The sequence below is a fragment of the Furipterus horrens genome, unplaced genomic scaffold (assembly GCF_987537825.1).
Source record: "Furipterus horrens unplaced genomic scaffold, mFurHor1.1.pri manual_scaffold_3, whole genome shotgun sequence".
Classification (NCBI taxonomy): Eukaryota; Metazoa; Chordata; class Mammalia; order Chiroptera; family Furipteridae; genus Furipterus; species Furipterus horrens.
The window spans coordinates 195,801,429-195,823,781 of record NW_028327173.1 but is presented as its reverse complement, the minus strand read 5'-3'; the positions used below and the strand labels follow the sequence as shown (position 1 = coordinate 195,823,781).

At 41.9% G+C, this 22,353-nt stretch overlaps 1 protein-coding gene across 2 annotated transcripts in view; it reads left to right on the top strand.

The window, feature by feature from the left end:
* The first annotated feature begins 9,691 nt into the window (after positions 1 to 9,691).
* Positions 9,692 to 22,353, top strand: part of STON2 (stonin 2) — an 88,372-nt gene continuing 75,710 nt past the window's right edge. For both annotated transcript variants that reach the window (XM_090271268.1, XM_090271267.1), the window contains exons 1-2: positions 9,692 to 9,850; positions 10,537 to 10,812. In XM_090271268.1, the coding sequence (XP_090127394.1) occupies positions 9,763 to 9,850; positions 10,537 to 10,812 (364 nt within the window). In that variant the 5' untranslated portion in view covers positions 9,692 to 9,762. The remainder of the gene's footprint in view (positions 9,851 to 10,536; positions 10,813 to 22,353) is intronic.

Genomic DNA, 22,353 nt, shown 5'->3' with positions numbered 1-22,353 from the left:
TGAACATCATTGTTAATAAAGCAAGAGCCACTCCAGCCGCTTCCCTTCTCTGTGCCTTTGCTTTCCTGACCAGTCACAGAGACAGATTTCTAGGCCCAGGAGAGTCTCCAAAGCACTTGATTTTGTTCTTAGGGTCCTGTCCCTTTCCACATTCTGCTATACTTGACTGATAACAATGTGCAGACTTTGCTTTGTGAATAATGTTCTGCAGTCTATGGAGCAATTTCGCCCACGTTATCTCATTTAATAAGTATTCAGAATTGGTGACCTCTGGTCAGGATGGAGGTGTATAATGATGACTTCCCAATTCGTATTTCCAGCCTTAAGCTCTGGACTCCCATGCCCATCTGCTTAGTTGACATCTCACTTGATGTCTCATAAGCAACGCAAATGCATCATGTTTAGAAAGAGATGCTAAAAAAAAAGGAAAAAGGGAAAAAAGGGAAATTAAGAAATGCTATTTTACTCCCCAATTTTGACATCCTGGAAATATATACTAATTGTAATTTTATTAAGTATTTGGTATAAAAATATGAATGTATGTATTTTGTTGACTCTTAAGAACTACATGTATATGTATACATTTAAAAAAATATTTTATAATCTCTGAAATTAGATGCATTTTATAATCTATAGCAATCAACTTGAATGAAATATAATAATGTTTTGTTAAGGTTCTTGGAAAGTCTTAGGGTTATGCCCAGGAAATATGACCACCACTGGGACCCACAAGTCTCCTAGAGTCTCCTAGGAAATTGACAGTCTCGTGATGGAACATTCAACGTGATATACCATGACTTTAAAATATAGATGTAAAGAAATTATCCACACCACCTCTCTACCTTCATGCAGGCAAAACATTAGCATCTAATTCCAGATATGAAACTGAAGTAAGCCAAGATGAGTTTACCAAAATGGAATAAGGCAGTAACTTCTAAGAGTTCAAAGTACTAGAAAGTGTTATGTTCTGCATATTTTAAAGCTTATCCTACCATGGCCATTCATTGAATGTGACACACTGTTCAGGTACGTGGGGATACCATTCAGGGTCACTGCCTCAGGAATGCATCAAAGGTCAGAGACAGCCTGTTTTTCAAGCTTAGTGTGACTTTGATCCTGGACTGTGGATGTTGAGCCATGGAGTTGCTGGATAGCATAGCCATCGGAATTATTTGTTTTGAAGAAAAAAATCACAGAATAGAGTATTTATAATTATAACCTTGGGATATACACATATGTATGCTTATACATATATATTTATATATGTATTTATACAGGTGTGTGCATGTATACACACACAAATAATGTGACTTTAGAGGAAGCAAGAACAAACATCTAGGGATAGGAGATTCTGGTGTATGTGACTGAAAGAGAAACAGGAGAGAGTTACTTTATGAAGAATCATGGGTAGACACTGACTATGGTTGAAATACGCCATATGCATATTTGACTTCTTTCTCATATATGTTTGACTCGAGGCTAGGGTGTTCATTCTATTCACCAATTTCCAATAGAAGAAGAGTGGTCAGTCTTTTTATTAAAAAGTAAAAAAGAACATTTAAACAGACAATGGTAAAAAGATAGGAAAAGCAAGCAACCAGGGCCATTCAACTTTTCCCTTTCAGGAACATCAGAGCACCTGTTGAAACATGCACATGTGTGAGTGTGTTTTTGTTCTCAGTGAATTTGGTCCAGGTTCTGTTAATGAGAACTCTGTTATTTCATAAAGGAAATGCACTTGGAAGGAGGAAGAGAAGTGGTGTTCCAAGTCCTTAATCTGATTTAGGTCTTTGCCACAGGGTAGCAGGGCCTTCCAGGCTCCTGTTTATTCTGAGAATATATGAAGCAAGTAGCACGGTTACTTTAACTTCCTGGTGAACTTGTGCTGTGCCCAATTCTGAGTGCATAGTAGATGCTCAGTAAGTTTGTTGAATATCTGGCTTTGAAGAAAACTCTGGAGAAATACATAGAATCCATAGATTCCCAGTTTACCTTTTGTCATTTAGGTGTTTGTTCTTGATTGGAAAAAGCTGGCTGAGGCCTTACTTTAGAGTTTGGAATTGGCACTGGCATCTAATTTTAGATCTAGTTTAAGATGTTTCTGCATAAGCCCCAAACAGAAAGTTGAATAGTGTTTGCCTAGAAACCTCAAACCCAGTAAGTGGACACAGAAATTTTCAAAATAGCTGTCTTGTTGACTACATATGGCAAAGAAATATAAGGCAAAGATGGCTAAATTCTCAGATTTAAATAATCTATTTTGGATCATTAACCAAACAAGAATTTTGTTACGGTATTACATAGCGTAATACAAAATAAAGCATTGTCCCAGTTCTGAAGGGATGGAATTAATCCATATAGCTATATGAAACACTCCTTTCCTTCTCAGACCATATGATTTATGAATGTTCTCTTCTAATTAATATTTTCACGATATCAGTATAAAATCACCCTAATTTAGATGATCTGAACTGATCTTTTGATTTTCTTTTTAGAAATGAATGTAAGTTAGAAAGGAATGTGTCAGGGGAGGACTTCCAATTCTGGCTGTAACTGTCTGCAAACCAGCCCTTCTGCAGTAAACAATCACAGAACTGGATAAAATGTATGCAGTAACTCTTTTCAGGTCTTGGTCAACAGAAAGCACAATATTTTGATCTGGAGAGAAGGAAAACTCATGAGGTGAGCCTGATGATCACCTTGGCTCTCTTCCAGGGAGGAGTTTCCTGACTGCACTGTAGATGCTGGGGTCTACTCGGAGCACAGCAGTCCTACTGGGATAAAGAAACAGCTCAGAGTCTGGGGCAGTTGAAGCATCTGGAATCTATCGAGCAGGGCACTAGAAAGGAGAGAGTTGATAGGAAAGGAGGAGCAGAGGTGTGCCTGGATGTCCCCAGGGAATCCTTGGTTGGGCTGGAGTACACATATATGGACTGAGATTTGCCAAAAGTGGTGTCTTCGGGATTGAAAATGGGACAGAGACACCAGAGGTCAAGCCATCCCGGGGGAATGTCAGCATTCCAGCCCAGTCACAGTAGAAAGACCTCCCTAATACCTTATTCAAACCTCAAGCATCCAGAAAACACACAGGAAGTCAGTGTGTTAGGGTAAGGTCTGTGCTTTTGAGCAGGGTTTGTAACTTTTTTATTTTTATTTTTAGAGAAAGTGGAAGGAAGGGAGGAAAAAAGGGATATAAACATCGCTGTGAGAAACATCGATTGGTTGCCTTCTGTATACGCCCCAATTGGGGAACTGAGCCTACAACCCAGGCATGTGCCCTGACTGGGAATCAAACCAGTGACCTTTTGGTTTGCAGGAAGATGCCCAACCAACTGAGCCACATTGGTCAGGGAAGTAAAATTTTTTTTAAAAAATAGGGCTAGATAGTAATTATTTTAGGTTCTGGGAGACATAGAGCATCTGTTATAACTATTCAGCTTGTGTATTGTAGGGCAAAGGCAGCCACAGACAATATGTAAATAAATGAGCTTAGTTTTGTTCCAATATAACTTTATTTTTAAAAAAGGCAGAAGACCAGGCGTAGGCTGTGGCTCTATGCCAATCCCTACTCTAGAGTAAGGCATACTTTAAGCCCACCATAACAAAGCCTAGAAACAATGGCTGTTGAGATCTGGAGGGGAGCTTGAGTTTGGAAGTTGAGTCCTGCAGTAGTCAGAGGGGCTTTGGAAACATCTTTGGCTTTAAACAAATCCATCCAACGAAGTAGAAGACCAAGCCTACAAAAGATCAAGGTGAGCAGGCAGACTGACTACTGGCAAAAACCAAATCCCTACAGAGGAAGATTAAATGCAGAAAGTCTTCAGTGTATCAGTAACTATTATTAGATATAAAAAGAAATAGGAAAATATTACTCATTGTAAAAAAAAAAAAAAAAAGTCAACAGAAACTAACCCTCAAATGGCTCAGATGTTAGATTTGTCAAAGCCTTTAAAGCAGCTATTATAAATATGTCCAAAGAGCTAAAGGAAAATATTGTCATAATAAGTGAATTTATAGGGCATTTCAACAGAGAAATAGAAACTATTAAAAAAATTCTAAAATGGAAAAGTTAAATAACTGAGAAGAAAAAGTCACAGGATGAGCTTACAGGAGAATGAAGGTGATAGAAGGAAGAATAAATGACCTTGAAGACAGACAAACAGGTAAAGAGAAAGGGGGAGAAAAACATTTGAGGAAAGTTTTTTAAATTTAATTAAAAAATTGACATACAGATTGAAAATACTACACAAACTTCAAGTAGGATGAAATATAAGAAAACTACACCTACACATACCATAGTTCATTCTTGAAAGCAGTTAGAAAAAAGAAACGTAATGCAGAAATAAGAATTACAAACAACTCTTTATCAGAAGCAATAGAGACCAAAATATGAAATGCTAAAGGAAAAAAAAGAGTCAACACCAAATTCTGTTTATTGAAAATTATCCTTCAACAACACGGTTGAAATAAAGAATAGACTTTTAAAGAGCAATGCTGTCCAATGGAAATATAGTGCAAGACACATATGTATTATTTTAAATTTTCTAGTTGCCCCATTAAGAAAAAGTTAAGAGAAACAGGTGAAATTAATTTTAATGATATATTTTATTCAACCCAATATAGCCAAAACATGGTCGTTTTCATATGTAATCAATATAAAATTTATTAAATAAATATTTCACACACTTTTGTACTCTTCAAAGTCTGGTATGTATTTTACACTTAAAGAACAACTCAATTTGGATGAGCCACATTTCAGTAGTTACTTGTGTCTAGTGGCTACTGTATTGGAATTGGATAGCACAGTCTTAGATAAAAAAGAAGGGACATATTGCCCTATATCCAGTTTGTCTCTCCAGCTATTTTATACATAGTGTTTAAACTAACCTTCCTAAAACATTTTCTGGCTCAAAAGACCTGAAGATGCTGCCTACTACATAGTCAAACAAGTTTAGTTGATCATTTATTTATTTGTTCATTCTTTTATTCATTTATCCACTCAACCATTAATTCCACAAACATTTACAAAATTCCAGATCATATTCTAAAAGTTGGAAACTTCCACAAGAAAAAGACTCAGTCCCTTTCCCCAGGGAGCTCACATATTAATTGGCTGCAGCCACATCTGCTAACAAGTTTATTATAATCTGATAAACGAGTGTTGGTAAGATACTATGAGGATACAGAGGACATGAGAGGTAAGGGGCAGGTGGGATTAGTGGGAGTCAAGGAAAGGTACCATATATCAGAGTTCTTGGCTTTAAGCAGCAGAAACAGACTCTGGCTAACAAAGTAGAAAGGAGTCTATGGCTGTGAGGAACCAGTACATTTTTAAGATGAGCCGTGGCATGGACATTGTCTGGCACTGTAGTCGGGGTAGTAAGTTGGAAGGGACAATGATGAAAGGCAAGGAGATTGGTCAGAGGCTAGTAATTGTATGAGAAGGACAAAGAGGGTATGAACCAAGGTAGTGGCAGTGGACATGGAAAGGGTAAGTTTCAAGAGTTGCAACTCATTCTGAAATTTAGATCTGTCACTGCTCCCACCCCTCCTTTTCCAGTGCATCCTGTACCACTCCCACCAACTGCCAACTAGACCATTCCCCACTTAAGACGTCTTTGCCCCTCCCATTCAAGGTGTAGCTCATGACCACCCACTGCTCTTAAAGCCCATACTCTCTGCTGTTTAGTGTTTTGATGGATAACTTGTCAATAGTTTAGAAAGTCTGTTGTGTTACTGTTGTATGTTGCTGTCATACCTCCCTGTAAGCTACCAGGGGCCGGTGCTGCTGTCCTGCTCATCCTCGAAACCTCAGGCCCTGGATGGGCCCAGCACAGAGTACCCAGTACATGCTCCTGATGATGTTGACCCCTGACATTTGGAACACACAGGGGGCCTGTTGTGGCCACTAGCCTACATCAGCAAGCTCCTGCTCTGTAGAGTCTGAGGAAAGTTAATCTCCCCTAGGCAATTTTTCTTGAGTCACTCTCCTCTCTTAAACCTTGAGCAGCTTCCCCTCTCCACTGAACTCTTCTCAGCCACTAAGGCCACCAGTCCTCTCTCCCCACATTTCCTTAGTAAACATCTCAGCTCTCATCAGAATGATCTTTTCACTGGCCCAGAAACAAGCCCCGCAAAGGACTGATTCTTAACTTGCGGCAATCCTCTGTCCCAGTATCCTTACTCTTCCCTTCCAGAAGTCCAGAGCCAAGGATGTCCTTCGAATTCAAGAAACCTGCCCAGTCCCCTATGCCTCCAGCCCTGCAGATCTCTCTGTGGCTAACCAGCATTTCTGGTGTAGCCTCCAACAGGCAATTATTCCTGACTTCTTGTGTTTGCTCTTTGGTGTATCTTCATCTCCCGAGCTATGTAGATTGCAGACTGCTTGGGAGCCACTATTTCAAAGGGTGCCTGGTGCATTTCTGGACAAACAGGGTTTATGAATGTGTATGACAGGATGGACAGGAACAAATCTATTCCTATGACTCTGATTCTCTCAGCCAACTGCATTCTCTACCCGCACATTCTAGTGTCCGGGATGTTAACAAAGAAGCTTCTCTGTGAAATGGCAACCTGGAGACATCAATGAAGTTTTTAGTATCTGTTGGTCAGTTCTGCTGCTGGTACTGAGTCACTGCTCATTTGTGGTGATCCTAAGCCTCACTTTATGATTCACATTCTAAAAACGGGGTGAGGTTTTTGAAGAGAAGCCAATCCCCAGTGTGTGAACTTAGCCTCACAATTATTGGGTTCCTCTGTGGTTGCCAGCTGCTGGCACGGCACTCCTCAAGGTCTGGCGTCTGATGGCTTATTGGATGATGTGGCTGTAGCATGGTAAACACCTGGAATCTATTCCATGGAATTATGATAGATGGTTTTCTGTAATAAATTTGTTTCACCAGGCTTGGGACTAACCAGCCCATGTCTGGATCTGAGATTCACTCGCTAAGGGAGGGAGGTAGATCTTTGGGGCTCTTCTTTCATTCATACTTTTTGATTAGTAGTCTTGGTTTCTTGGTTCCTGTGCCTTTAACATCTAGGAGAGCTCTAAAAATGATTGAAGAGGAAAATCACTAAAACCAGGATGTATAAAGACAGAAATGGGGTGATTTCATGACATTTGCTTTCTAGTCCCAAGACGTCCTCTAATGACCTGTGTGACCTTGGGGGAGTCATTTAACAGTAGCAGTGATGGCTGTGGCTGACATTAATCAAAAGCTTGGCATGGGGCCTGGCACACAGTAAGCCCTCTCTCTGTGAGGCCCCCTGTAATTATCATCATGATTGGTACTGAGGGTTTGTTACTCCCAGTACAAAGCAGTGGTGTATATTATCTTATTTAATCCTTAAACTTACTAAGTGAACTTTGTTATTCCTGCTGTTCAGGGGTGAACTGAGGACCGAAATCTGGACAGCCTAACTCCTGGGCCCGTGCTCTCAATCTCTTACTGCTCCACCTAACTTCCTTGGGCCTCCGTTTTCTCCTCTGTAAAACTCAAGAGCTGGACTATGGGTCTTTAAATCCTTCGAGCTCCAACATTTTCAGGTATTTCCCCCATTACCTGCACCCTTTTTCTTCTCTTCTTCCCCAGGCCCCTCCCCCCAACCCACAGTCCTGTGAATTTCAGTGCGTTCGTTGTCACGGGATCTGCAGGATGTTTTTCCCACTGAGCTATGTTGCTGCATGTGTCAGCACATGGACATGTGTTATGGCTCTTTTATTGTTCTTGGACCTGGTTTACATGTTGCTATTGTTGGGAGAGGAGGCATCTGACTCTTAAATTTTACTGTCTTATCTTGGCCTGCAGCCATTACCACACTGAGTGACTTGAACATTTGGGCTTGTGAAAGGCTTTATGGGAGGAGACTGTGGAATCAGCTCTTTGGGGCTGGGCTCTATGTGGTCCTTTGGGAGGACACTGCACTCTCCAGACGGTTTTCACAAGTCTGGCCCGTGGCTGGTAAGGATCTCAGGTGAGGGACTTGGAAGAGAGATTTCTGGGCTTTGCACTCTCTGTACAGTTTGGGCACCCTGGCAGATTTCATTGTGGGGAGTTTCACAGATCATTTCATTATGGTTCCATTGTAACTGATGTTTGTAAATTGCTTCATTTGGGTGATAGTTTTTGTATATTCTCTAGTACATTTTTGTGGGTATTAAAAGACCTGGGTTCAAGTTTTGCATCTGTCACTTCCTGGATTGGTACACCTGCTTTTATGGCCTCTGCTTGATCATTTTTTGAAGTGGGATCTATGTAGGGAAAAAGAGTTGATTTGCTACTGTCCTGGGATGTGAGAATCCTTTCACTTAGCAGCCTGGAGGAAACATCTTAGGAACTTAGGGACCAAACAAAGACCTGGAAATAACAGAAGTGTTGGATAAATCACTTAACTCAGGCTAGATTTCTTTATCTGTAAGAAAATGATATTAACACCTGCTTACCCAACTAAAATGACTATTGAATCAAAGGAACTGTGATATGAAAATATGTTCCTGAAAATTATAAATTCTATACAAACATGAGTTGTTTTTAGGAAGTACCATACAACAAAACTAATTGTTTTAATTACCAACAAAGCAAAAGCTGTTACTGTGTCTATGCTGATTTTTTTTCCCAGCATAGATTATTTACTGCAAATAATAACCTATAATAACATTTCCTCAACGTTTTCTTTTTATTATGCACCAGTTAAAAGGCTATGAGTTCAGTTGTTCTAGACTAAAATGAATATAGTGAGTAGTGAGTTAATAGGACTGATATTGTACAAAGTGGATAGAGCTCTTTTGCAGAAAAACATTAATTTTGCATTAATTCAGATTTTATTCATTATAACTCATAAAAATTCCTTTTACAACTTGAACTTGAGCTAGGTTCAAGTTGTAAAAGGATATTAATACTACAAACAAAATTATAAGTCTGTTAAGGATCCTCCTATATACATAGAACGAACTGCAGCGGAAGCAAAGGCTAGGCTTTCATATACTAACTCACATCGGCCTAGAATAAAAATGTGTTTAACTCACATTTTTCACTAAAGCAAATATGCCCTACCCCCTTACGCCAAATGAACAAAATGACTCCATTTCTATTTTTCTTGATTAGTAAACCATGCTTGGAGATACCATCTGGAGATTGTTGGGTTTCTGCCAAAGATTTAACTCAGGCTTGCAAAGAGCTACCTGCCTAAGACAAGAACCGGCACTGATTTAATAGGAAATAGTGTGCTTTTACTTCACCATTTGGTAAAAGAAAAGGAAAGTCCTTTAAACAATTTTAATATTTGTTTTACATTGGTGGGATTATATTATAGTTAAAAGTATTTCCAAAATATAATTGGGGAAATTGGGGGAATCTACTTACTTAAATTTGTGTGATTACTTATAAGTCTGATGTGAAGGCACATAGAGGTCTTGATGATAAAGGCAAATATTTCCCTCTGAGAAGTAGGGGCAAGACAGGGACACAGAAAAGTATGGCCAGTGGATACCACCGAGACCTCCTGGGTAGTGTTGAAAGCCCTAGACCTGTGTGGATTGGTTATAATATGATATTCTTTTTAAATTTTATTTTTTTTAATAGATTTCTGCTTGGCATATAACTCAAAGGCAAGAGGGGCTAATCTGTCTACATTCTGAGTGCTGCCGTCTGCAAGACCACCATAACAGACCCTTGGCCCTGGTCTATCGCACTACTATACCCTTACCCCTATCTGGGGTCCGCTTGTGGTCAGTGCTGTGAAGATGACCAGCACCTTCCTAGCATGACGACCTTGGACCATGTGATCGCTACCCAGCAGTCAGAGTGGGTCTCCTTCAGTGAGGATCCACTCTTTCCCGTCCCTTCTGAGGGTAAGAATGCTTTCGTTTCCTAGGTGAAAAGATTGGCAAGGAACCACATCTGCTTATATTGGCTTCTACTTGATTATTCTTTGCGTGGGATCTTCATATGGAAAAAAGAGCTAATCTCTTACTTTCCTGAGGTGCAGATTCTTCTAGAAACCTGGAGGAAGCATCTTAGGCCCTTACGGCCCCAAACAAGGGCCTGGAAAACCAAAGTATTAGCTGCTTTCTTCCAGGGAGCATAAACTTTACAGTGTACTTTACACTCAGACTTTTTGGTTGTTACTCCAAGTAGCAATTTGGATTTTTTCCAATTTTTAAAAAAAGATTTTACTTATTTATTTTTAGAGGGGAAAGGAGGGAGAGAGAGAGGGAGAGAAACATTGATATGAAATAGAAACATGGATTGGTTGCCTCTTGTACACGCCCCAACTGGGGACTGAACCCACAACCTAGGCATATGCCCTGACTGGGAATCGAACCTGCATCCTTGCAGTTTATGGGACGATGATCCAACCCACGGAGCCACACCGGCCAGAGCAGGTTGTGGTTTTTACACATCATCAGGTAAACATGCCTTTAGTATAAAGGCAGATGGGCGTGGCTGTTTCCTTACCCTCACCTCACTCACTGTAATGGTGAGTCCTGAAGAGTGTTCCTCCTTGTGTGATGGTGCTCTCCGGTCTCTGTTTCAGGGGGCACCGAAGAGCACATCCCGGGATTGTCATCCTCTTCCGATCAGTCGGAGAGCTCCTCCGCGGAGAACCACGTGGTGGACGGAGGCTCTCAGGACCTCTCCCACTCCGAGCAGGATGACTCTTCTGAGAAGATGGGTCTCATCTCTGAAGCCGCCACTCCTCCTGGGAGCCCTGAGCAGCCCCCACCTGACCTGGCCTCCGCCATCAGGAACTGGGTTCAATTTGAAGACGACACACCTTGGGCCAGCACATCACCGCCTCCTACAGAAACAGGTGGGACACGTGGGAGGCTAAGAAGGGTTCTGGCTTAGGTCTGTGCTCATCAGGAATGCTTTTCCATGAGAGGTGTGTAAGGCTGCCCGGATTCCACTTGACCTGCTCCAGAGCCCCGAAGTGCTGGTCACGTAGGAGAGAGCAGGCAGAGATCTCATCTGGCTTAATTCTGCAAATAATTTTTGTTACCATAAGCATACAGAATATTTTATGTGTCCGGGACCATTTCAGGCCTTTCACCCTTGTCCCTGGCTATTGACCTGTCTGGGAAGAATGGGTATTTATTTACCTGTTAGGAATTGGAATTACATTTACTCAGTACCTAAATTGTAAACTCCTTACGAAGAGAAGTGAATGTCTCTCAGAGTGTGGACTACCCACCATCTCTAATACAATAACCAGTTAAATATGGATATTCTTATGTCTCAAACCTCTTGAATCCAAATCTTCAAGGGTGGGCATTGTCATTAATGGTCAGTTCTTTATTTTGTGGGATTTAAATGTCCAGAAGCTGCACTGGAAGCCTAGTGAGACCAGAGGGGTTGCTAGTCTTCACCCTAGTAACCTGGCTATGTACCTCATCGCACACGGAAGCATACCAAGGGTGACTGGATAACCTTTGAGACTGTATTAGTTTTCTAGATAACTGCTATAACAAATTATCACCAACCCAGTGGCTTAAACAACGTAGTTTTATTATTTTATAGTTCTGTAATTAAGACGACCGACATGAATGCCACTTAGCTAGAATCAAGGTGTGATCAGTGCTGCGTTCCTGTCAGGAGGCTCAAGGGGAGAATGTGTGTCCTTGTTCTTTCTAGCTTCTAGAGGCTGCACATGTTCCTGGACATGTGGCCCCTGTCTCTGTCTCCAAAGCTGGCCCGTTGCCTCTCTCTATGCCTCTGTTCTGCAGTCACGTCTTCCTCTGACTGACTTCTGCCTCCCTCGCCACTTCTGAGGACCCTTGGTTACATTGTCGCATCAGCATAACCCTGGGTGATTTTCCCGCCTCAGAGTGCTTAACTTAATCACATCTGCAAAGGCCCTTTTGCCAAGTAAGCTGTCAGAGTCACAGGTTCTGGGCAGGAGGATGTGGGACATCTTTGTGGGAGGCGTGATTTTGTCGGGCACAGAGAACAGCAAAAAATGAAGTTGCTAAGTTTTTCTGTTGGCGAGTTAAATACTTTGTTAGTTTTCAATTTTAAAAACAATTCTTTTGTTTTGCAGACTTATTTTTAACAGCAGTAAGAACAATTTTTAGGAAAAGATGAAGCATAATTCTACCATATAATAAACACTTCACTTTTATGTATTAATCTGCCCATTAATATATACTTTTTCATATTTAATCCTTTGAGCGCCTGTGTCGCTGTGTGCGACGCTGACAAATTTTCCCAAAAGTGCCAGCGTCGCTCCCAGTGACTCTTTTTTCAATGGCTATAAATGTAAATAACAATGGAATGATTCGTATTTTATGATTTGTTCTCTTTTTTTTTGTACCTCAGGTTATATCTCGATAAAATTTTTTCTCATGTTGATCCAGATTTCAAATTATGCATGGCACTCAAAGGGTTAAGCATCAGATTTCTCTTGCTGGTGAGAAGCCTCTACACTCAAAGCAGCACGGATGAAATGGCAGGTCCAGACAGGCTTCCCAGTCTAGCTGGAGGGAGGAAGTAACCTTTACCAAACACCTAACACTGGCAAGACACCGAGCTGATGAAGCATTTATACATGTGGCAAAAGTTACTGAATGCTGGGCAGTGAATCAATACAGAAGTATGTTTCTTATTTTTAGTAAGATAACTTTTACTGAATGTTTATGCTTTCAGGCATTACGCTCAATGCTTTGTACATGACCTTAGGTACTACTTACCACAATCATATGAGGAAGGTATTAATATTATATTCATATTACAATGAGGAGACTGAGGAGATAGTGGTTTGGGAATTTGCCCAAGGCTGTATGCTAGTGTCAGGAGAAAGTTCTAACACTGAGCGGGCAGGCAGGCAGACAGGCCGGCCCAGGTTCATAGAACAGCCTAGGCATGTTCAGTGGTATTTGCCTGGATTTTCCTGCCTGCCTGTAGTTTCTTCTGCTCCTTATTCCTTGGAGGCAGGAAGGTGAGGGAGGGTGCGGTGTGGGGTGGTATTTCTCCACTTACTTGTCCTAAAATGGCAATGCCTTCAGGGCATTGATTATATTCATAGCATTCAAATTCTTTCACCTCTTGTTCAGACGTTACCTTTAGCCTCAAGATTGCTCAGAACTATGCAGATGACTGATGAATCAGTTTGCTTCAGCTCTTCACCACATATTTTTGCAAAGCTAACTAGGGACGGCCATAAATATGTTTCTTCCATTTGAGGATCCTAACTTGTTGGAGATAAAGGTTTTGACTCAATGTTAAAACTCTTTCCTTTAAGGCAGCAGTTCTTAAAGTGTGGTCTATGGATCCATGGGGTTTTCCAAGATCCTTTCAAGGGGTCTGTGTAGTCAGACAATTTTATAATAATTTTAAGATATCATTTGCATTTTTCACTCCATTGACATTTGCATTGATGGTACAAAAATAATGGCAAGTGAAATTTCTGGCACTGTGTACTTATACTAAAAAAAATCACTTTCACTTACTATCCTTGATGAAGTAGTAAAAACTATTAATTTTATTAAATCTTGATTCTTAAGTATATCTCTTTAGACACTGAGGACTTCTAGTCAAGGTGGAGGCATAGGCAGACACTTCACCTCCTTCTGCAACCATAGAAAGAATTACAACCAGATCTCAAAAAAGGATAACAACCCAAACTGTCAGAAAATCAAGCCATATAGAAGTCCAGCAGCCAAGGATTTAAAGAAGCCACATTCATCCAGATGGGTAGGAGGGGCAGAGTCACGGAGAAAGGAGGAAGAGGCAGTGTGGTGCCGGAAAGTGGCAGCAGAATGGATGGTCCCACATTCACGTGTGGTGGATAAAAATTGGGAAGGATACCCTGGGAGTGAGTGATCGCCTCCCCAGGCCACACCACACAGCCCAGGGTTCCAGCACGGGGGAGATAAACCCCCATTACCTCTGTCTGTAAAAACCAGTGGGAGTTGGGCTGGTGGAAGAAAGAGCTGGATTTTTGCCACTTAAGGGGCCCACATGGTCTTAGAACATATGCAAACCCCAGGGCAGTGGCTGGAAGGGCTCCTATTGCATATAGAAAGTGGGTAAAGTGACTGGAAACAGGGCAAATGCCAGGAAAATTGCCAGAAGCCAGGCAGCGACATTGTCCCCTTTCTGAGCCCCCCACTGCACATAGAGCCACAAAGTGGTGAAGCAGGTGACCCTGTCCTGGCAGTTACCTAAGGCTCTGCTCCACACAGTTTACAGGTGCCTTTTCTACATAGGCCACACCACTAAGACAGGGAGTCAAAGTAGTTCTGCCTAACACACAGAAACAAACACAGAGAGGCTGCCAAATTGAGGTCGCCAAGAAATATGTACCAAATGAAAGAACAGAACAGAACCCCTTAAAAGAAGTAAACAAAATGGAGATAGCCAGCCTATCAGATGCAGAGTTCAAATCACTGGTGATAAGGATGCTCAGAGAATTCATTGAGTCTAACAACAATATAAAGGAAGAAATGAAGGTTACACTAAGTGAAATAAAGAAAAATTTACAGGGAACCAACAGAGAAGGGAAGCAAGCTGGGATTCTAATCAACAGTTTGGAACAAAAGGAAGAAATAAATATTCAATCAGAAGAGAAAGAAGAAACAAGAATTCAAAAAAGCGAGGAGAGGCTTAGAAACCTCTGGGACAACTTTAAACATACCAGCATCCAAATCATAGGGATGCCTGAAGGAGAAGAGAAAGAGCAAGAAATTGAAAACTTATTTGAAAAAATAACGAAAGAAAACTTCCCTAATTTGGCGAAGGAAATAGACATAAAAGCCCAGAAAACACAGAGAGTCCCAAACAAGTTGGACCCAGAGAGGAATACACTAAGACACATCGTAATTAAAATGCCAAAGGTTAAAGATAAAGAGAGAATCTTAAAAGCAGCGAGAGAAAAGCAGAGGGTTAACCTACAAAGAAGTTCCCATAAGACTATCAGCAGATTTCTCAAAAGAAACTTTGCAGACAAAAAGGGACTGGCAAGAAGTATTCAAAGTGATGAAATGCAAAATGCAAGTACCTACAACCAAGATTACTCTGTCCAGCAAAGCTATCATTTAGAATGGAAGAACAGATAAAGTGCTTCCCAGACAAGGTAAAGCTAAAGGAATTCATCATCACCAAGCCCTTATACTATAAAATGTTAAAGGGAGTTATTTAAGAAAAAGAAGATTAAAACTATCAAGTTAAAATGACAACAAACTCAACTATCAGCAACTGAATCTAAAAAACAAAAACAAAAACAAAAACATCAAACTAACAGCCAAAACAGAAACAGAAACATAGGTATGGAGATCATTGGGAGGGTTATCAACTGGGAGGGGAAAGGGGAGAAATGAGGAAGTGGTACAGGGATTATGAAGCATAATTGGTAGGAACAAAATAGATGGGGGGATGTTAAGAATGGTACAGGAAAGGGAGAAGCCAAAGAAGTTGCATGCATGACCCATGGATGTGAACTAAAGGGGGTTACTGAGTGGAGAGGGATAAAGGGGGAAAAATTGGGGCAGTTGTAATGTTACAGAAACAGGGGAGTCCAAAAATCCCCAGAGTTTGCTGCTGGGGGATGGGGAGAAGTAAGCAGCTTTTCAAATGCTTCCACATGCCTGAGGCTGGTGGCTACTGTCTTTCTTATGCAAATGGCTTTAATGCATCCAAAGCCTCAGGCAGATGGGAGGAGTCTTGAACCAGGGGATGGTATGGAAAGCACACAGAGCCTATGTAAGGGTCTGTGAATGGTCAGAACTGTTTGCAACGCCCACTGCGTCAGATGACGCAGTCAGGGATATATAAGCAGCTGCAGACATTTTAGACTGAGACTCTCTCAGACGCTCGCTCTCAGACTCTCGCTCTGGCTCTGGCGCTCAGACGGTCTCTCAAGCTCTCGTTCCGGCTCTGGCTCTCACTGGCACTCTGGCTCTCACTCTGGCGCTCTGACTCGGGCTCTCACTCGCGCTCGCGCTCTCGGGCTCTCGCTCTCTCGCTCTCCCGTGTGCTCCCTCCACGTGGCTTGGTGAAGGGGCCTTCTCCATGTGGCTTGGAGAAGGGGTCTCCGGGCTGCTTTAAGAGGCTCTCGCCATGCGGTTTTGAGGAGGAGAGAAGATCCACGCAGTTTGCAGGAAGAAGGCAGTTTGCAAGGAGGCTGAGAATCCAGGTGGTTCTGCATTGAGAGCTGGAGGGCACCACAGCACAGAAAGGACCTCCCCAATCAGATTGAATGATTGGCAGCTGCTGGTAAAGCTGAACTGTGTTTGGAAAGTAGGGAAACGGTTTCTCTGACTTTCCCAAAACTAGCCTGGTTTGGAAGGGGGGAGGCAAGGATATGTGTTTGTGGGTATTTTAAAGAGCATAAGACTTAACAACAGAAATCCGCAAATAATCTAAATCTATATAACTGTTAAATAAACAATTCTTTTTCTTTTCACCAAACTCTGGTATTGAGAGTTATAATTTTGGCGGCGGGCAATCGGGCCCCTAACTAAAGAGCCCGTGGGTTTGTTTTCAACTGGAGCAGCCCAGGGGTTCTGTAACAGTAACAGCATAATCAATAAAATATACTTAAAAGCAAAAAAAGTGTATCTCTTTAATATTCTGTGACAACTTGGGCAATATGCATAAAATACTTCAGCTCCATACCAAAGTATAATGGTTGTCTTGAAGGAAAGTTGGTTATCTAGAAGAAAAAAAAAGTGGGTTTAAGTGTTTTTAATTAAAAACTCAAAATTATTTAAAAAATTTTAGAATGAAAACAAGGCAAAAAATTCTTGAACAAATACTAATATTTTAAAAACAAGATCCAACCAACACTTGCATGACTGCCACACACATCTCATCCTAATCCTGTCCCTAGCTCCAATAAAACTTTTTTTGTAGGTCTCCATTTGCCTATAAGTCTCCCCCAAAGCTCTTGCTCAGTTTTGCCCCAGAGTAGTGGTGCTCACTTGTGTTACCAAACAGCAAGCGGGGTTCTGCTGCTCGCCACCAACCTCTAGGCAAAATTCCAGAGGCAAAGTTTTGGTGATAAAGGAAAGGAGTCTTTATTCAAGAGCTACACACTTTCGGAATAACGGCTTTCCACCTGCATTACTCACTTAAGCCTATCAATTAAGACTAAAATCTTTAAATCTTTAGTTACAGCTTTAATCACTGAAGCCTATCAATTAAGGCTAAAATCTTGAACTCCTGAGTTCCCCTATCATTTCCCCTGTTAGTTTTTAATTACCTTTTTTATAGGATTAGTCTATAAGCTAAAACAACATAAGTCACCCAAGCGGCACAATTTTGAAAGAATAGCAGGCCAGTGCCCTCTAGAACAACCAAGGAAGAATTAACCCTGCCACCCTCTCCAGGCCAGCCCAACCCTAAACTAAACCCAGTTTCTTCTCCCATCCAAAGTACCATCCACTGACAGCTGCAGCATGATCATCCAGGATCCTCGAGGAAGTTAGCCAGAGAGCCAGTCTCCGCTCTCCTTTTATTTTAAATCTCCAGGCCCATGATTTCATGTGCCCTGAGGGCATCCTGCTTCTTAGCCAATCCTGTCCTAGACTCTAGTGTTTCCTTGGGCAACCTCCTCCTTATGGCCCCTCCCTTCTCCTCCCCAGTGATCTGATCATATCTCTCTGTGTCACTTGGGAAAAACGAAGTGACCAGCTATGAGTGGCTATGTTGTGCTTTTTAGTCTAATCTGACAACATAGAAATGAACTGTCCATCATTTTCTCATTTTTCCATTCTAAAAAATGCTTCTCTTAGCTTATTAATTGCCATCAGTCAGATCCTGGCCCTATTTGGGGCTATAGCTTCAGTATATCGAGTAAACATTTTTTAGTATGGCTAACACATGAATGAACTGGAATTGAGCACACAAGACATTTGTTGCATTTAGACCTGCAAAAATATGAATCTGAATTGTGGAAGATGTAGATGTGAAGTTCAGCCAGAAAAAAGGGGCTCCATGGGAACTTAGTTTTGGCTTCAGCCATTTCCCTAGTCATACAAGTGTCACCAGAACAAATTGGCTTCTTCCTATAATGTAGGTGCAATTTCTCATTTTCTTCCCATTTGATTCCCCATGTTCTGTTTGCCTCTATTAAATGCCCAGCACTTCTGATCACACGTCTCTGTGTCAGGAGAAAGGGAAAATGTCTGTCTTGGACCTGTCTCATGCAGCTTCTCTATGGATATCCTTTTATGAGATTATGTTCTTGGCCTAAGAGAAATAGGTGGGAGGGCAAAAAATGGAGGATACATGGGGCCAGTTAGGGCCGTTCCTAGTCTGGATTTCTGGAGGCAGAAGGAGAGGCTTCCTTAGGCAGCTGTTCCATACCTTAGTGTCCTGGCTTGCAAAGAGAAGCTAGAAAACAAAGCATAGCATGGTGCGCTAGCATGTGAGCAGTCAGGTGGAGAAATGCCCGTCTGGGCTGCTCCTCTTCCTTCCCTCGGTTCCCATGCCTCCGCTCTTTGTAGTTTTTTTGGCAGATGAAGTGGAAAAAAAAAAAAAAGATTTCTCTTGTAAACTGTGCCACCTAAGAAGAAAGCCTAGGGAGCACCAGATTTCAGCCTGGAATGGCAATGTACTGTTGGTCCTAATTAAAATGCAAGGAGGCTGTGGGCATGGTGGAGTTAGGGACAAAGAGACTGTCATTAGGGGTAAATCTTTTATTTTTGTGCCATTTAAATGCCAGAAACTGAGCTGGAGACGTTAGGGAAGCCATGGAGTTGTTTGTCCCCACCCTGGTAACCTGGCTCCTTAGCTTATTGTTCATTGAAGCATAACCTGGAGCTGCAGCTGGTGGGGAAAAGCACTCCAGAAATGCTTAAATCCTTCAAGGGAACAACTTTCTTTCGGATTTCAACTAGGGCAGGCTTTGAAGTGAATTAAGTGCCGTTGTGGTTGGTCTGGGAGAAAGGAGGTACGGATCTCCCTCAGAGGAAATATTAATAAAAGCAATTGAGTGACAAAGTTTTTATAACTACATATATAGGAAGGACAACTGGCATCAACTCTTTGGACCTGAGGATAGCAGGGTGAGCAGGCATATAAAATCATACCCCTTGAATCTTCCATAAAAATTGTTTCCTCCATTTTCTGAAATTTGGTGGAGGCCAAATGTGGGATTCCTATCTCTGCCTTAAGACCACTTTGGCCCTGACTGGTGTGGGTCAGTGGATTTGTACCGAGCAAAGCAGGGCTCGTTCTGGTGGTGCCTTGGTGTGTGACCCAACAGTTAGTGTTGGGAAGAACAGGTCTTTATTTACAATAGTCCAACCTTGGCGGGGCTGGGAGCACTTTAGCTCAGAGCCCTGTTCTCCCACAAGACCCAGCACTTTCCTTGCTCCCTAAAAGGGTATAAACCAAAACCATACCCAGAAGCTCCCTGTTCCTTATCGGTCAGCTCTCCTTCAGGATCTGGGGTGTATTGTCTTCAGCATCTGTATAATGGTCCAAGAAAGCATGTGCCGTGTTACACTGGATCATGGTAAAGTCCAGGAAAGGCACAAGTCCTAAGAGAGTGTCCTCTCCATATGTCCTGAGTTCCAAGAGCCCAGATAGAGTGTGGATCTGCAAGCCAGAGTCCTCGGTGGCTTTGGAGTCACGTGGAGCGGGCACAATCAGAGCAGCATCATGCCTGCTTCCCTGCTAGCCCAGGCCACACGGCCGAATCCTGACTACAAACTGCAGAGCTGCTACTTCACTACTGGCAGTGTGGTTGAATCCCCTTCCGGCTCAGGGCTCCTTCCTCATGGCTACTCCTCCTCTCTCCTATACTCACTCAGCCCGCATGGCCCTCCCCCACGGCAGGCCAGCTCTCCTACAAAGCTGCCTAGCTGCTACACTATGACTCTCTCTCCTACACACCAGACCTCCTAGCAGACTCCAATCTACCTCGCTTTCAGACCCTGTGGCTTCTCTCCTTTTATGGCTGCCTGCCCTTATTTTACATGCTGACCCAGGGCACCATACATCATTGTTATGAAAAGTGTCTTAAGCCTATCATCCGCCTTTTACCTGGGGGCAGCATAAAAGTATGGTAAGCCTATTATCCACCCTTTTACCCTGGGCTACAGCACAACTATTACCTCGTTACTAACTTGCCATAGGTGTGCAAAGTACCTTTAAAGCTTTATTATATCCTTCCTCCACCCCCAAAACCAAGAGCTGTGGGGACTTTGGGACCTCTCCCCTCCTCTGTTAGATTGAGCACTGGCCTGCGAACCAAAGGGTTGCTGGTTTTATTCCTACTCAGGGCACATGCCTGGGTTGTAGGCCAGGTCCTCAGTTGGGGGCGTGCAAGAGGCAACCACACATTGATTTTTCTCTCTCTCTCTTTCTCTCTCCCTTCCCATCTCTCTAAAAATAAATAAATAAAATATTTAAAAAAAGAAGAAGACCACTTTGGCTCAGGTTATGTTGATAAATATTATCTTTAGAAAAAAATTTATTAGAGTTTTAAATGTCTAATACTTAAGAGTTAAATAAGCTGCAAGAATACTGTTCATCTCCCCAGTGTGAAGGTGCCATATGATCAATTTGGGTTACATGGTTAAAAAATATCAAGAAATTCAGCTGAAACCTCTTTTGCTGAATCTTGAACTACATGCATAGCTGTTCTGCTAAACCCTGAGCAGAATGGAAGTGTTAAACCAAATAAACTTCTGCTGAATCTGTTCACATCAAAATTAAATCTTTATGTTGTTCGCTAAAAAACTATTTTTGAAAGTGACCCTAAACCCAGGTGGTGTTTTATTCACATTAGGACCTTTAGCAATAGTGTTTCTCCGTTTTCCCAGTCGCAAATATTTTCCTAACTTAGTATTTTGCCCTCTCTGGCTTTTAAATTCCACTGTGGCCCGGGAAGAATGTAGTGGTCACTCTTTATAAAGATTCTCTCAGAGCTGGGTTTATGTAGTTTGTGCGTTTTACAAGTATGTGTGTGCTTAGAATATGTTTGCCAGTGCATGCAGACAAATTGAAAGAATAAAGTTCATTCTCAAATTTAAAAAAAAATTAAGGCATTATTATCAGCATGGGGTTTCCTGTTCACTTGTCATGTTATGCACTGACCTTCCTCTGTGGACATGGCAATTTGGCAGCAAGGCCAAGGCTGAATTGGACCCATTATGCAGATACTGCAGGATATGCATAATTACAAACACAAACTTTTATTTCCGGAACATTTGCCCCACAGCCCCAGCAATACACTTGTATTCCCCTGTGCTTCGAATGTCTTTCCGAAACACTTGGGCTAAGGCCTTCCCATTGTGTCTGGAGAAGCTGATTATCTGGGAGCAGAGAAAGAGCCACTTGTTTGGGGGTGGACCAGAGATGATGTCAGCCATTTAAGAGGGGGGCAGGGATGACAGCTGAAGACTTAATCCCTAAGAAGGCTAGTCCAACAGTTAATTTCTATTATGTTTTTCATTCTGGCTCCTGGGGGTGAGTGGTCAGTGGGGGTGGAATAAGATCCCAAACATTTGGTGACTGTGTAGACAAGGCCCCCTGCATTTGGTATGTGTATGTACTTCCTCCTCAACAGAGGCGGTCTTATTTTCTTTTAATACCTTGAATTGTTCTCTGCTTTTCAGTGTTCTTAATGACTTTTCCGGAATCCATCTCAGACCTCAGGAATGAACTGTAACCGAGCCGTTATTCCTCAGGGCCCACTGCCTCTCTGCCCCTCTGCAGTCGCCACTGGGCTCCACGCTGCTCTAATTGCCACCTCTCTTGCTGTTCCCAGCAAGTTAGCTGCTCTTGCTGTTCCCTGGGCCCCGATAGCTCTTCTCCATTTTCACTCAGAGCTCTGCTCAAGCATTTCCTCCCCAGCTTTTTCCTGCTTTAGATGTCTACAGCCCATGTCTCTACCTGACATTAGGTTATATATTTATTTGTTTCTTTGTTTATTGTCTTTCTTGTCCCGTAGAGGGAAGGGACTTTGTCTAACTCATTCACTCTCTATCCCAGAATATGGTGCATGGAACTTAGTGGGTGCTCACTTAGCATTTGTTGGATTAATGAATGAAAAATTGAAAGATATATTATGTGAAGCCTACTGTAGAATGACTGACTCCTGTTTATGGGGCTCATGAGCTATTAGATTGAAGGACAGCATCCTCAGTAAAGTGAATTTTTTTTTAACAAAATAGGTGAGAAAACTAGGCTAGCCTCTTCCTCACCATGCCCTTTTCTTATCAGCTGACTATTATCATCAATTTTTCATTTGCTATGGTTATACACACAATGTATATACTCACCTACATATGCATACACATGCCACATATACAGATACATATACACAGGCATAACATACATGCATAAAATAACATATACACTGACATGCACACATATATACATATGTACAGAGTGGGGCAAAAGT